This window comes from Argentina silus (genome assembly GCF_951799395.1).
Source record: "Argentina silus genome assembly, chromosome: X".
In the NCBI taxonomy this organism is placed as follows: Eukaryota; Metazoa; Chordata; class Actinopteri; order Argentiniformes; family Argentinidae; genus Argentina; species Argentina silus.
Window position 1 is genome coordinate 5587101 of NC_139653.1, and position 13489 is coordinate 5600589.

The 13489-nt window shown below is 42.4% G+C and overlaps 2 protein-coding genes across 3 annotated transcripts in view; both read left to right on the plus strand.

The window, feature by feature from the left end:
• anxa11a (annexin A11a) overlaps positions 1–1430 on the plus strand; it is a 12240-nt gene extending 10810 nt beyond the window's left edge. For both annotated transcript variants that reach the window (XM_083695803.1, XM_083695804.1), the window contains exons 14-15: positions 343–465; positions 672–1430. In XM_083695803.1, the coding sequence (XP_083551929.1) occupies positions 343–465; positions 672–731 (183 nt within the window). In that variant the 3' untranslated portion in view covers positions 732–1430. The remainder of the gene's footprint in view (positions 1–342; positions 466–671) is intronic.
• Positions 1431–4621: 3191 nt separating this feature from the next.
• Positions 4622–13489, plus strand: part of dlg5a (discs, large homolog 5a) — a 48074-nt gene continuing 39206 nt past the window's right edge. Inside the window, exon 1 of the mRNA XM_083695783.1 lies at positions 4622–5348. Coding sequence (XP_083551909.1) covers positions 5048–5348 — 301 coding nt within the window. The 5' untranslated portion in view covers positions 4622–5047. The remainder of the gene's footprint in view (positions 5349–13489) is intronic.

A 13489-nucleotide genomic window follows, 5' to 3' on the forward strand; every position in this document is an offset into this window, starting at 1 on the left:
TAGTAGAACTAGTAGACATGGTATGTAGTACTGTATATCAGTACTTTATAATGCAGTATAAAAGCATATGTATAACAGAGTTTGGTTCACCGCATCGTAATACTTACCTCAATACATTATTCTGAAGTCAATCTATTTCAAGATAGACCCTGTATGCTCTGTTTGTTCTGACCTGTGTGTGTGTGTCTGTGTCTGTGTGTCCGTGTGTGTGTGTGTGTGTGTCTGCGTGTGTGTGTGTGTGTGTGTGTGTGTGTGTGTGTGTGTGTGTGTGTGTGTGTGTGTGTGTGTGTGTGTGTGTGTGTGTGTGTGTGTGTGTGTGTGTGTGTTCTCATGTTCTCTCAGGGGGCCGGGACCAAGGACACAACCCTGATGCGGATCATGGTCACCCGTTCTGAAGTGGACATGCTGGATATCCGTGAGGCGTACATGAAGACCTACGGCAAGTCGCTGTACACACACATCTCTGTGAGTATCACCCATCACCGCTAAACACATACTGTATCTGAACATCCCTGTCATGTTACTATGCTAAAGGATGAATATAGATAGATATATACAGTAGATAGATACAGACAGACAGACATGTTATACTCTATTTGCCAAACTATATAGCTAAGAACATGGGTGACAAGGATCCATTTGCTGATGGTACACTGCTTTCACCGTGACAGGGAGACACCTCAGGGGATTACAAGAAAATGCTGTTGAAGCTGTGTGGAGGAAGCGACTAGAAGAACCACAAGATGTCAGCTTATCTCAATGGGATCATCTCCCATATACTATATCACACATGCTTACAAATGTACCTGTACCTTACTGATCTACAGTACTTATGCATTACAATCAGCCATAACTGCATGCCATGCCATTCACTTTCCTCAGTGCAACTTTTGTCAACATGTTACAGTCATGCACCTGATATCATGACCCTGCTGTTTCTTTTATATATATATATATATATATTTTTATGAACGATAATTGTATATTTTTCCTGAAGTGATGGATATTTCCCCTTAGTTGTGCGTAAGATTCCCATCAATAATATTACATTTGGAATTTTGGAAGGCATATATTTTATGAAAACTGATATTTTATTTTCGCTAACCATTATTGTGTTTATCTAATGATACAAAATGATCTAGAGATGAATCTAGTAGAGTAATATTAAATACATTTACTCTAAACAACAGAATACTTAGCAGCTGAATACCAAAGTGGTCAGTTTATATTTCTGTTACGTACTGTGTGTACTCCACTATAGTTTTTTTACTTTGTTTTTCATCATACTCTCATATGCTGTCTTCTTCATATGCTGTCTTTAGTATATCTTGTCAATTTAATTCGAAAGTACACCTCATTGCATCACATTTCAGTAATTATGGTGCTCTGATGAACATTTCATATCTGAAAATAAATACTGAGAAGAACTACCTCTGTTGTTTTCACTGGTGATTTCATCAGTACAAATGTTGTTGTTGCATCATACTCTTCATATAGACCTGAGACAATAAAAAAGACGATTTCCTGTGACTTCTTTTATCATAGCTCTGGGGGTCTGTGACATTTTCAACCAATAGTTGATGTGCATGGCCTACTGATGTTATTTGCAGAGTCAGTGAGCATTACTGCAAACAGGAAACAGAAATAATAACATTTAGTAAAAAACAGATTTGTTAGTTTGTGTGGTACAGTAGAATATTCTTTTGAGAGTATTTCAGATGCAAACAATTCTGATGCTCACCAATTGACAGCCAACCCATCGCAAAACCATAGGATGCAGGTGAGTATTTTATGAGTGAGGAATTCTCAGGGATTTGTAGACTTACCTCAAACCATACCTGACATTACATGATTAATATCTCCAGTCTAGACATGGATGACTCATCAGTCAGATTTAACCCATTCCTACCTGGGCACACCTGTACACCTCCTGCCACCTCCAAGTCAAGGGTTTAGGCACCATTAGAATGAGCCAATCACCCATTCAAGATGTTATTTGTAATCAATGTAAAAGTGATTTATATAATATTATTTACTTTTCAAGATACAATATCTCATCCTGTAATGTCGTGTTGTCACCTCTAGAGGTCACTAATGCCCTGTTGTAGCAGAATGCATTTCAAAAGCAGGCTGCTGAGAAGCCCCATTAGTTGTTGATTTAAAAAAGAAAGAAAAAAAAGCTATAAACAAATGCTGCTTTTAGAGAGAGTTCTATGTGCTCAAGGCAATATCCAAATCTACAGTTCAGCATGTATGTATGAAGAATATTAAAATGTTTCACTAAACATTGGATTTAAAAACAGTATGGATAACAATGTATTGGTTTACTCTTAGTTTCTGCAGCTGGGGAGAAGAATGTCAAGTCTGTCTTCATGAGTGTTAATCAGTGGCTAGCTTTCACTGTGTGGTCTTTATTCAGTCATTATTCTTTGCTTGTGAGTGGCACAATATTACTAAAACCTTTTCAATGGAGAGAAGCTGCTTTCAGACGAGAGGCAACAGATTTTCAATTGTGGATCAAATTTCCAAATTGCTGTTGAGTGTCACGTGAAAATAATATAATTACTCGTCTTGAACCTATCGATCAAACCCGATTTGTATGTTCTTACATTAAATAAAGACATTAAACATGTCTAGCATGTTTGCACTGCTGTCAGAGGCCCGGGGGACCCGGCCGCTGCTTATCATTGGATGACAGCCATGTTGGGGGGGAAAATCACTCTGGATTATTTCACATTAGTTGGGATTGGCTGGGGATGAGTGGAGAGAAGGCTGGAGGCATGGAGGAGGCTTGGTTTTAAGGGAGCAATGTATTTAAATGTTAAAGTTATATGTGACTTGGTGTATCAAAATAAGTTCTCGTCAAAGTATTTAATGCTGTATAGTACGGTATCACAATCTGATGGCATGATGCTCCAGAGTTTTTTTAGGCTTTACTGTTTATCTACAGTATTTCAATATCTGCATGGGTCCAGTAGTACAAGGTGTTCTAATCCACTGGCATTGTTCTTATAGTTCTTATAAGAACGTATAGCTCTGTTCTCAGAGGGTTGGACACGGATCTAAATAACCTCCTGAGCACATAAACAATTTAAAACCCAGGACTGGACCATTGGATTGCATGATTAATGTATAATGAAATGTAATAATCCCAATGGAGAATGCTCAATGTGCCCTGACTCTCTGTCTAGCCTACAGTGCTGTGTACTGGCCTGAGAATAGAGCTGTCAATAGCATTTTGTACTGTGGCGTTTTGTCATATTTCTTACCCCTCAACTGGAGTGGCTCATTCCGAGCCTTTGGATTAGAAAATACCATGAAAGTCTTCCAGTTCAATTGACATGAAAAGACAGGAATATCTTTCCTAACGTTAAACCAGTCATTGCTGGAATAATAAATGAAGAGCTACAATTGAGTGTGAAGGAAAATGTTTTATTGATAAGCAACCAGTAGCATTGACAATAGCCACTTAGTGGGAATAAAATAAATCAGGCTAAATTAACTTGTCTTTTTTACAGGCTGTATAATGGATATGCAGACTCACTTGAAACAACACAACTGAACCTCAATTCCTCTCTTGCCTGGGTCGTTTAATAAACAATTCATGGCAATTCAGAGCATTTCTCAAACAGAAAACCACTCCACTGACTAGTCTGTCTAGATATGAATTGAATTATACCCTCATAATAAAAGCACAAAGCTTTCACATTCTTCAAATGGCTGTCCTTATAACAAGGGCACAGGCAGGCATCCCCATAGTGAGTGCTTGCAATACTGTCAGCAGAGAAGCCCAGCTTTCCCCTTTGATATGAATGAATTGTATGAATTGTGTATGAAACGAGACGACCGCATGGTTGCGTAAGCTGGAGCCAGCATGACACAGAGGGCTCTGAATGTCACTATGGAAATGTGGTATATGCTAAGCATGAATATAAAGTCACGGTTTAAGATGCTGCCTGCCTCTGCTCTGCCTCTGTGCCAACGCTGGTCTTGGTTTTGCAGCTTTAATCTTCATATTGTGCTTCAGAATTCCACTCAGTGACTGTTTCATCTCATTTAATTGCAACCAACTTCTTATTAATCTTCTTGCATTGCAATTGACTCTCCTTAAATTAATTTGGGCTGCATACAATAATGTGACACTGATATGGCATTGCAACAAATGCAATAGATACAGAAATACATCTACAGCAGCCTACGTTTAAACACAATACAATAACATAATATAATACAATACCATACATTTATTTTTGCAAATCAATAAATTCACATCACCATATTCATCCTCCTCCATCTATACATTTATAACCTCAACTTTATGTATGTTTTGGTATTACAATACACCAACATAAATGTTACTCTCCACTGTTGTTTCAATGTATCTATTGAACGTGTCCCTCTGCAACAATGTATCACAGAATCGTATTCATACAATTTGTATCCATTCTCATCTTTTTACGCCAGCGATTTTCGACACTACGTACACGCCCATTGAAAAATCAGGTGTGTCTTTCATAAGGCCCGCCCCATATTACCTTAAATGGCCATTGTATAGGACGTTGATTGACAGCGGGCAGCAGCTGCTGAACTGCCTAGTGCTTAGACATGGCGGAGGATACAGTGTAACTGGGGAACGGCTACGGAGTTACAATAGTTTTCGTAGCAGTTGACTAGGCAAAGTGCGTTATAAATGGCGCATTGGAAAACGCAAAGGTTATAGGGCAGGTTTTCTTCGGAAACAATGCAAAAATGGACGAAGTTGCTCGACGTGAGTGAGCTGGAAAATGTATCGCTGTTTAGTGCAGTCAACAGCATTGGGCAACAAATATGGCTTCTTGTGCCTTTTTTCTATTTGTTATAAAAACTGCTTTCCCATGCCATCAAATGCCATGGCTGTTCTGACGAAATTCTACAAGTTACAATTAGGAGGTTAGTTCCTTCTTCGCATATCGGGGAGGGACATTTTTCAGGACTGAAAACGAGGACAAGGCAGAAGCTAAAATCATTCAGCTATAGCCTATTAGCTACGGAACTACAGCGGACAGCCATGGAGCCAAAGCACAAAGAGTTGTTAGACCAATGCCACCAGAACTTATTAGAGTCCATAACTGACGCGGACCGGCTGATAGAGTTGCTGCTGGTATCGGGAACCTTGAGCCAGCTCGATCGGTTCGAACTGGACCAGAACTGCTCGTCCAGCGCGGAGAAAGTGGACCAGCTTTTGAAGATGCTGATGAACAAGGAGAGCGACCATTTCCTAGACCTGTGTGTGGCCTTGGAGAAGGCGTACCCTGACCTGTATTCTGCCCTCTTCACCAACGGTGGCGGACCCGTGGACCACTCGTCTGGTGAGAAATGCATGCACGCATGCAACCCTTTTACCCCCAAGTCTAGCGGTGCAACAATCTTGCAGGAGTGAAGTGGACTATGCACAGCTACCCCAGGTCAATCTAAATACACTCACTCTGGGAGGTCCCCTGTGTGTGCAGCACTTCTGTCCCGTTCAGCTTCTGCTCTTATGCATCATTGCATAGGCTAGGCTAGGCAATTGCTTTATCATTGATGATCAGGTCATCTTGACATAAAAGGGTATGAAAGTGTATTATTGTCCATGCACGCAAGGTTTGAGGGCACAGGAAGCCAACACACAATTATAACATGTCAGTGGACTCTTGAGCTGTGAGCGGTTTTCCCTCCTGGGCACTCTTGTGTACTGCTCAGTGTCCAGGTTACACACAAATAAGTTATAACACAATTAGGCTGATGTCGGCTGTTGTAATGCACATCATACAGTGGTTAAATCATAAAGCACATTGACTATATCCACTGTGTTATGTGCATTACAGCTGGAGACATGGGCCTAATTGTGTCATAACTTGTGTAATAATGTATTTCAACTTCTGGGATTATTTATTTACTAACCTGCTGATCGAAACCAACTCTATTCCATACTGTACACAGTTCAGTGTGGATTCCCTGAATCAGCTGTCTTTCACATAATTAACCTTACATGTAACAGCTCTCAGCCTAAAAGAGTCATGCTTCAGGTGTTGTTTTTTTGCATCGATATTGCATGGCAAGGTCTTGTTAGTGCATGTTAGGTCTTGTCTCTCTCACTTTCCCCCTGTCAGGCTAATGTTGATGTGTCATCTAAATGTAGCAAAATAAATTCATAGACTACACTTATGTGAATGAGTGTTTTCCCAAACCCAAATTGTTGTCAATGGGTGGGCTTGGCATTAATAAGCCATTTGCATTTGATATGTTGAAAACCAAGTGCTTCCTCTTAGTGAAACAGATAGCCTGACTTGTTTCCATAGCAACGGGCTTGCCAGTCTGGTGAGTGGTTCTGTGTCGACCTGTGCATGTATGTTTATAACCCATGCTTATAATCCCATGTACAGTAAAAGCCCAGGTATTGTCCTACCTTTTATATATTTGCATCGTCTTTTTTATGGTCTGAATGGCTAGCTTCATTCATTCAGCCAGTATCAAACAGTGTATTCATTGAGGACCACTGGTCATATAGGAAAACATTGTGTGTCTGTCAATTAACAAATCTGAAGTAAAATAGGCCTGCTTTGGCCAGCACCACATGAAATAGAAAGGATGGATAGGCATACTTTGGTTGGGGAAGATGTTTTTCTTAGGTCTGACAGTTTCAAGAACCTGGACTCAAACCCCACTAAAGCTACCCCTGCCCCCCCCCCCAAATATAGCCTATTACACATGGCCTAATACAGTAGGACATGATTGATCCTTATACTGTAGGTTCTATATGAGCTTTGCAGCATTACTGTAGATTCTTCCTAGTCGGCCTGCGGTTATTCATCAGAGATTACCTCTCGTCTCCCTGTTGTAAGCCCTTTCTGTGAGACACGTATTATCATGCCTCTGCAGCCCTCCGTGCTTTCCGCCTGCCTCGGTTCTAAGTTGAGAGGTGTTTTTTTTAGGCTTTTCATTATCTTTAGTGCAGCGATTTAGCTGACGCGATTACTGCGTTTACCCATGCTGGTGAGAGACTGGATATGAGTCCCTTCAGGCAGAGACGGAGAGAGGGAGAGACAGAGCGTAGGGTTGAACACTACTGAGCTCCTCCAACGTGTGTGTGTGTGTGTGTGACTATGAGAGAGAGAGTGCACATGTGTTAGTGAGATTGTGTGTGTAAGTGAGTGAGTATGCATGTGTCAAAACATGTATGTGTGTGAGAGAATGTGAGCATGTGTATGAGATGAGCTTGGCTGATAGCAACCTGCTCTCTCCTCATGCTGCCTGCCTTTGCATGTCCTCAGCTTTGCTCACAGGCAGGCTCTTGCCTAACCTTACCGACAGATATGCCCATACACACACAGAGAGAGACACATAGCCTACGGTACACTGTACTTAAACACACAGACACACCCTCTTGAGGAGAGAGAGAGACACACACACACCAACCAACCACACATACACACACACACACACACCACAGGCACAGCAGTCACAGCAGTGAAGGAGGAGCAGAGATGGTTCAAAGCTGGCATGCCTTTTCCAACCTCCCAGTATGGCAGAAAAATACAGTTGCTTTTTTTGATCGTTTGCCTTTGAGGACACTAACGTGATGTGTATTTCAATCATTTTGTTAATAGTGGTGTAATGTCAATGAGTCAAATCAATACGTTGAAACTGCGCATATGAGAATTAGACCTGTAGCTAATAATGTTGGACCCTCTTTACAGATGAGAGAGCATGCTACTGCACTCTAAGCTCATTTAATAATCAAACCGATTTCATGCCATGTCCTCTTCCACTACAGTGCATTGGTGCCATTTCACCTACAGTTCTACAGTACCTGCACATCCTGTCTCTGCTGACTGTGACATTGATTTTAACGCACAACGAGAGGAGTAGTGTGACGCAATGGTCTCTGACAAGATGCAGCGTCCACATCTTTAATTCTCGTGTGTGTGGAGAGGGAGGGAGAGGGACAGAGAGAGGGAGGGAGGGAGGGAGAGGGGGGGAGAGAGAGAGAGAGACGGAGAGAGACACAGAGAGACACAACAGGCCTTTTGTTTTGAAGTTGAGCCCAAAGTGCCCCGTCAGCAGCTTCTCTCTCTGTGCAGCCCAGGACCGCGGGAGGCGGCTGTCTGTCAGTCAGTCACCCAGCATCCTACTCCCAGTAGATAAACCATGAGGGTAGACAGGATGAGTTATACCACTGTGACACTGTGTCACTACCAGCACTCTTAAACATATCTCCTGGGTCTGACTAGCTTAAACCTCCCCCTCTTTCTCTCTCTGCTGCTCTCTCTCCTTCCAGCCATCCATCCACCCCACCCCCCTTTCTTTCTCTCTTCATGTGTGTCTGTAGATTAGGCCATAAATCTATCCACTGTTACCCCAGCATGGCTGCTACATCTGATTGATGGCATCTTATAGCCCTTATTTCATACTACCTGTCATTTTGCATTTTATTACATTGCAGTGCGGTAGTATATATCCACCATAAACAGGTTACAACGGAAATGGGTATAGATTACTCTTTTGTGAAAGACTGCAAACGTTTTCTTTATGGTAATAATGTTTATTTCACAGTAATAACCTATGCATTACAGGTGTGTTTGGAATCATAATAACAAGCACCAGTAGTACCATGAGTACCATTTGGAACCAGATAATAACCAACTTTAATGACGTAATTATCATAATCTTATTTTTCCATTACATAATAACTACTAGACATATACCAGTCGAACAGTACCGTTCAATGGAGATCCTATCATACGATAGAAGAAGCTGGATGTTGAGCTTGTGTAGCTGGCATTGCTGGAGGCCTAGTATGTAGTCACTCATTTGGGTCAATAAAGTTATCTGATCAAGCCTACATGCAGCTAATGAGAGATTGACCTGTGTGTTTTGACACAAGCAGGGTCATTTCTGTGTCGCTGTCCCAATTTAACTATATTGATCTCTGATAGCCCATTTGTGGTGGGAACACATCTCTCCTTTCAGTGCAATCAGCTAATGGTAGTTTTGAAGGGGTGAAATGCATCAGGCACCTGCTTCACTTCGGAAGTTTCAAATGGGAAATAAGTATAACTGCATTAGGCCTATAGAGAGAGATTCAGGATAAGGAATACCAAAGCCCTGACTTGTTTTAACATCTCATGTTACTTCTACTGGCTCCTCTCCTCTCTCTTCTCCTGGCTCCTCTCCTTTCCTCTCCTCTCCTGGCTCCTCGTTTCTCCTCACCTCTCTCCTCTCCTCTCAGTCTTGATGCTGTGTAGTCTTGATGCATCAGCCAGGAGGCAATGCTGTGGAACAGGACTTAATTACCATTAACACGTGTTCCTCTGCTTCATAATTACCCTGGGAGGAAATGCCACAGTATAAATGCTGCTAGTGTGGTGAGGTCATGGAAATCTCCTCATCTCTCCCCCTCTCCCTACCTACCCCTCTCTTTCCTTTTCCCCTAGTACTGCCCTCTTGTACCCCTCTATCTTTCTCTCCTCCACCACTTCCTCTGCTTCTCTCTCCTCTACCCCTCTCACTAGGTCTCAATCATTCCTCTCTGCCTCTCACCACTTCTTACTTTCTCCTTTTCCTCCACCCATCTGTATACCTTTCTCTCTGCCGTTGCTTGCCCCATCACCATCCAGTAAGGCATTCAAGGGGAATTATTGGACTGGACTGCTGTTCATCATTTCTGATGGACCTGCTGGAGTGAAGGCCAAGTGCCTCTCCTTGCCAGAGGGACAAGAGAGCATTTTATCCATATGCATCAATGCTCAGCCACTTCCCTAACCCCTTCAGTGTTCACACTTCAGAGAGTGGATTAGATAGGTGAAAGCTACATGGTTGTGTCTGCTCCTAACCAGACAATACACTACATGGTGCTGCTGCCATATTGCTAACACGCAGGACATTATTTAGCCTAGCGTAGCTCTATATGACTCTGCTAAAACCTATACAGTCATCTGAGATCTGTGAGCACTGAAGTTGTATGCTAATGGCTAGGGAAGAGGCTACTAGCATAGGGCTAGGGGTTGGATAGGGGTAAATAAAGGAATAAATGGAGCGCTGTGAGTCAATGAGTGAGTGAGGCATCTTGAGTCAAGATGTGGCGTGCACGGTGCGCCTGCTGTATGTCTGGTCACAGGCCAGCTCCTAATGGAAACAATGAGAGGAGGAGAGTCTCTTAGCAACCACACCACTTCTGTTTGTGCTATTAGAGCTATCACAGAGTCATGTCAGATTTGTTTACGTTATTGTCTCCTGTCGTGTAACTGTCCACAGATCACATGATCTACTAGCCCAGCAGCCATTGGCTCATTCCCCAGCTCCATGCCCCTTGGTGCCACTGCCTTGCCACATGGTCTCTCTCTCTTGCGCACGCACACGTGCGCTCTCTCTCTCTCTCTCTCTCTCTGTCTCTCTCTCTGCTCCCTGCTCCTGAGGGGAGAGGGGTGTTACAGGGTTAGTGGGGGTGGTGTGTATGGGGAATAGAGACAGGCTGGGTTTCCTCTAGGCTGATCAAACTGCAATTGCTTGTACCACAGCCCAACACAGCAGGATCAGGAGCACTGCCAGAGCTGGCCTGATTTAGAGCTCAGAGCCCGGGGTAAACAGAGCCGTTTGTCAGCCTCTGGCTGCTGAGTCCAAATACTCTCGTTTGGCTTCCCCTCCTCTTCTCTCCTCGTGCTGAACACTTCAGCCTGGTGAAAGGACTGGATTAGGCTTCCACCATATCACTTCACCACAGCTCACTATAGAATCTAGAATCTCCACAGGGGCTAACAGCGAAGAGGGAGTTTGTCCCTATAGGCTGAGGGTTTCCTCTTCTTCGCTCCTTTCCTACATGACCATGATCTACTGACAAGTCCATGGTGATTGTAGGAAAGAAGAGAAGGCAAGGATACACTCAGATCTATCTATCCATCTATCTCTTTCTATTTATGTATCTATCTATCTTGCTATATATCTATCCATCTATCAATCCTAGCCTGTGTGGCGCGAGGGGCCTTTTTAGCATCAGGCACACACACTGACAGTAAGAAGAGCTGACAGTGGATAAAAGAACAGCAGATGGGGCATCATTTTTTTGGAATGCAAATGTTGTTCTCTCCCTAAATCCCCCCTGAAGTTCTGTTTTGTCCTGGGGAAGATACTGCATGCACCAGATCAGATCCTTAGGTTCAGTCAGGGTTGTCACAACTAAAACTCATAGATAGAAGCGTTGGAAATCGTCAGAATCTGATTTTCAAGATAAACATAGATGGGCTATATGCACACTTGTGTTTTTGGAGTCAGTTGGATTTTTTAGATAAGAGAATGTTCTGGAACTCATGAATTATTTAGTCACACTTGACAGGAAACGTCACGGCACTAGACTCTCTCTCGTCTTGTCTCTTTTGATAAGGCATACTCCTTTGCTCCTCTTCTCCCACTACCAGTCATCATGTTCTCCGTCTTCTTTCTGCCCTTTTCTTCTTTTCACCATGCTGGAGAATTTAGCTCAGTATTCCTCCAGTCCACGTTCACCATGGCAACGTGTAGCATCCTGCTTAATGCACAGGAGAAGATAATCTGGTCGTGTGAAGGAGCAACTGTTGGTTCGTGGGGCACATGCAGCTCACAACAGAGGAGAGAAGGAAAGGGGGAGGAGGAGGAGGGGGTGGAGCAGTGGAGCCCTCAAGGCATAGCAAGGGTTCCCCCTGACCTAGTTTAAGACATGGAGACATCATGCCTTTGTTGTAGGCTAACCATGCGTACTATCAGGTCTCATAGTCACATTTGTATATTGCCCTCAGTCTCTCTCTGCTCAGATGGGCACAGCACACTGTGCACTTCACCTCTGGGTAGAAGGAGGTAGTTGGAACATGCCGTTAACATATTTGATAGCCCTTGATCAAATCTGTGTCCAGGGGATGACAGGTGTATCATGGCCAGGGTAGGGGTGTGTTGTGACCGTGGTAAACATCCAGTGTGTTAGGTGCATGGAAGGATGTAATCCGGACGTCAGGTTCCTCAGGCCTGATTTATCCGTAGGGTGGATTCTCTTACGCCTTGCCCCATTTCTCCACTAATGTTCAGACCATGCTGAAGATGTTATCACAACAACCTTTTCTTATTACAAATGTTCATGTCTAACTATTCTGTGTAACAGAATGTCTTTACAACCTTAAGGAAAGTATTTCCTTCCTTCATCCCAATGAACCCCAGTATTACTCTTGTATTGCAGCACTGGACTAGTGGCATTGTGGACAGAACAATGTACTACAAACCATAAGGTTGTGGGTTCAAATCCCAAACAGTGCCATAAAGAACACTGTTTATTCAATCGTATAATGCGAATATAATAGAATGCGTGTTCAATGCATGGAGAAAGTACTCCTATAGCTTATGTCAATGTTAAATGAAGCATTCAAGTTCCATGTATGCAACAAAATGACACTTTGGTTAGGAATCAATGGGCAACCTTGTTGCAATGTTGAATCATGACTGTCAAATAATGACATGCAGCAAACGTTTCTTTACAGTCCACATGCAACCTTGTCACAATGTTGAGTGATGACCGTCAAATTCTGATTTTCAGAAAACCTTTATGTAAATGGGCAACATTTTATAAAACGATTATTTTTTAAATGAAATGGTCTGATGCTGACTCCACTGCCAATGTTAAGAAAATTCATTAATTTCAACCCATGATAAACAATGTAGCAACGTTGGATGATGACCATCAAATGACAACCATAAACCAACATGATACTGTATAATGGTGTGGTGTTACAACGTTTTAACGTTGTGCCACAGTTATTTTCCATCATCTCTCTATGGTTGGCAAAAGCCAGTGGATCAACATCCTTTTACATACGTTTATACAGTGTTTGGATTTAGACATTGCTGTAACATACTGTAACCCTAACCCTCATGACGATATACAACAATACAACAAAAAACTAATGTTAATACAATGTTGTTTTTTCTAAAATGCCCATGGGGCTGTGTCTTTGAAATTAATCCCTATGAGAAGGTCAATTGAAACCTATGGTGTCAGTGTCACAGTGATGTCCATTACAGAATAATGTCTATGTAGTGTTATTTTTTTTATATATATATATATAATATTATTTTGGTTGGAGGTTAATATATAGTGACATGGTCCCACAGAGGGACAGATTACTGAAAACATGTTGTTTTAGTGGGTTGTTTTTTGTGCCAAATCTCACAAATATCAAACAGCCCAACTCTTGTATTAGAAAACTGTTGGGCTATTTCTGGCAACGATCTGCACAGACAGACTGCCATGTAAGAGGGTGGCTTATCCTGTAGCTCAGCTGGCACAGTTCTTGTGTAAAAATGAAAAGTACATCACTGCCGCTTCACACTCAAGTAGTCTTGAAGATCTCACTCAATTGCTGAAATTGCTTTGGTGTGTATTGCTTTTAATGCACCTGGGGAAATGAATGTGAACGTTTTGGGAGAGCCATCCTGTGCTCAGATGTAGCGT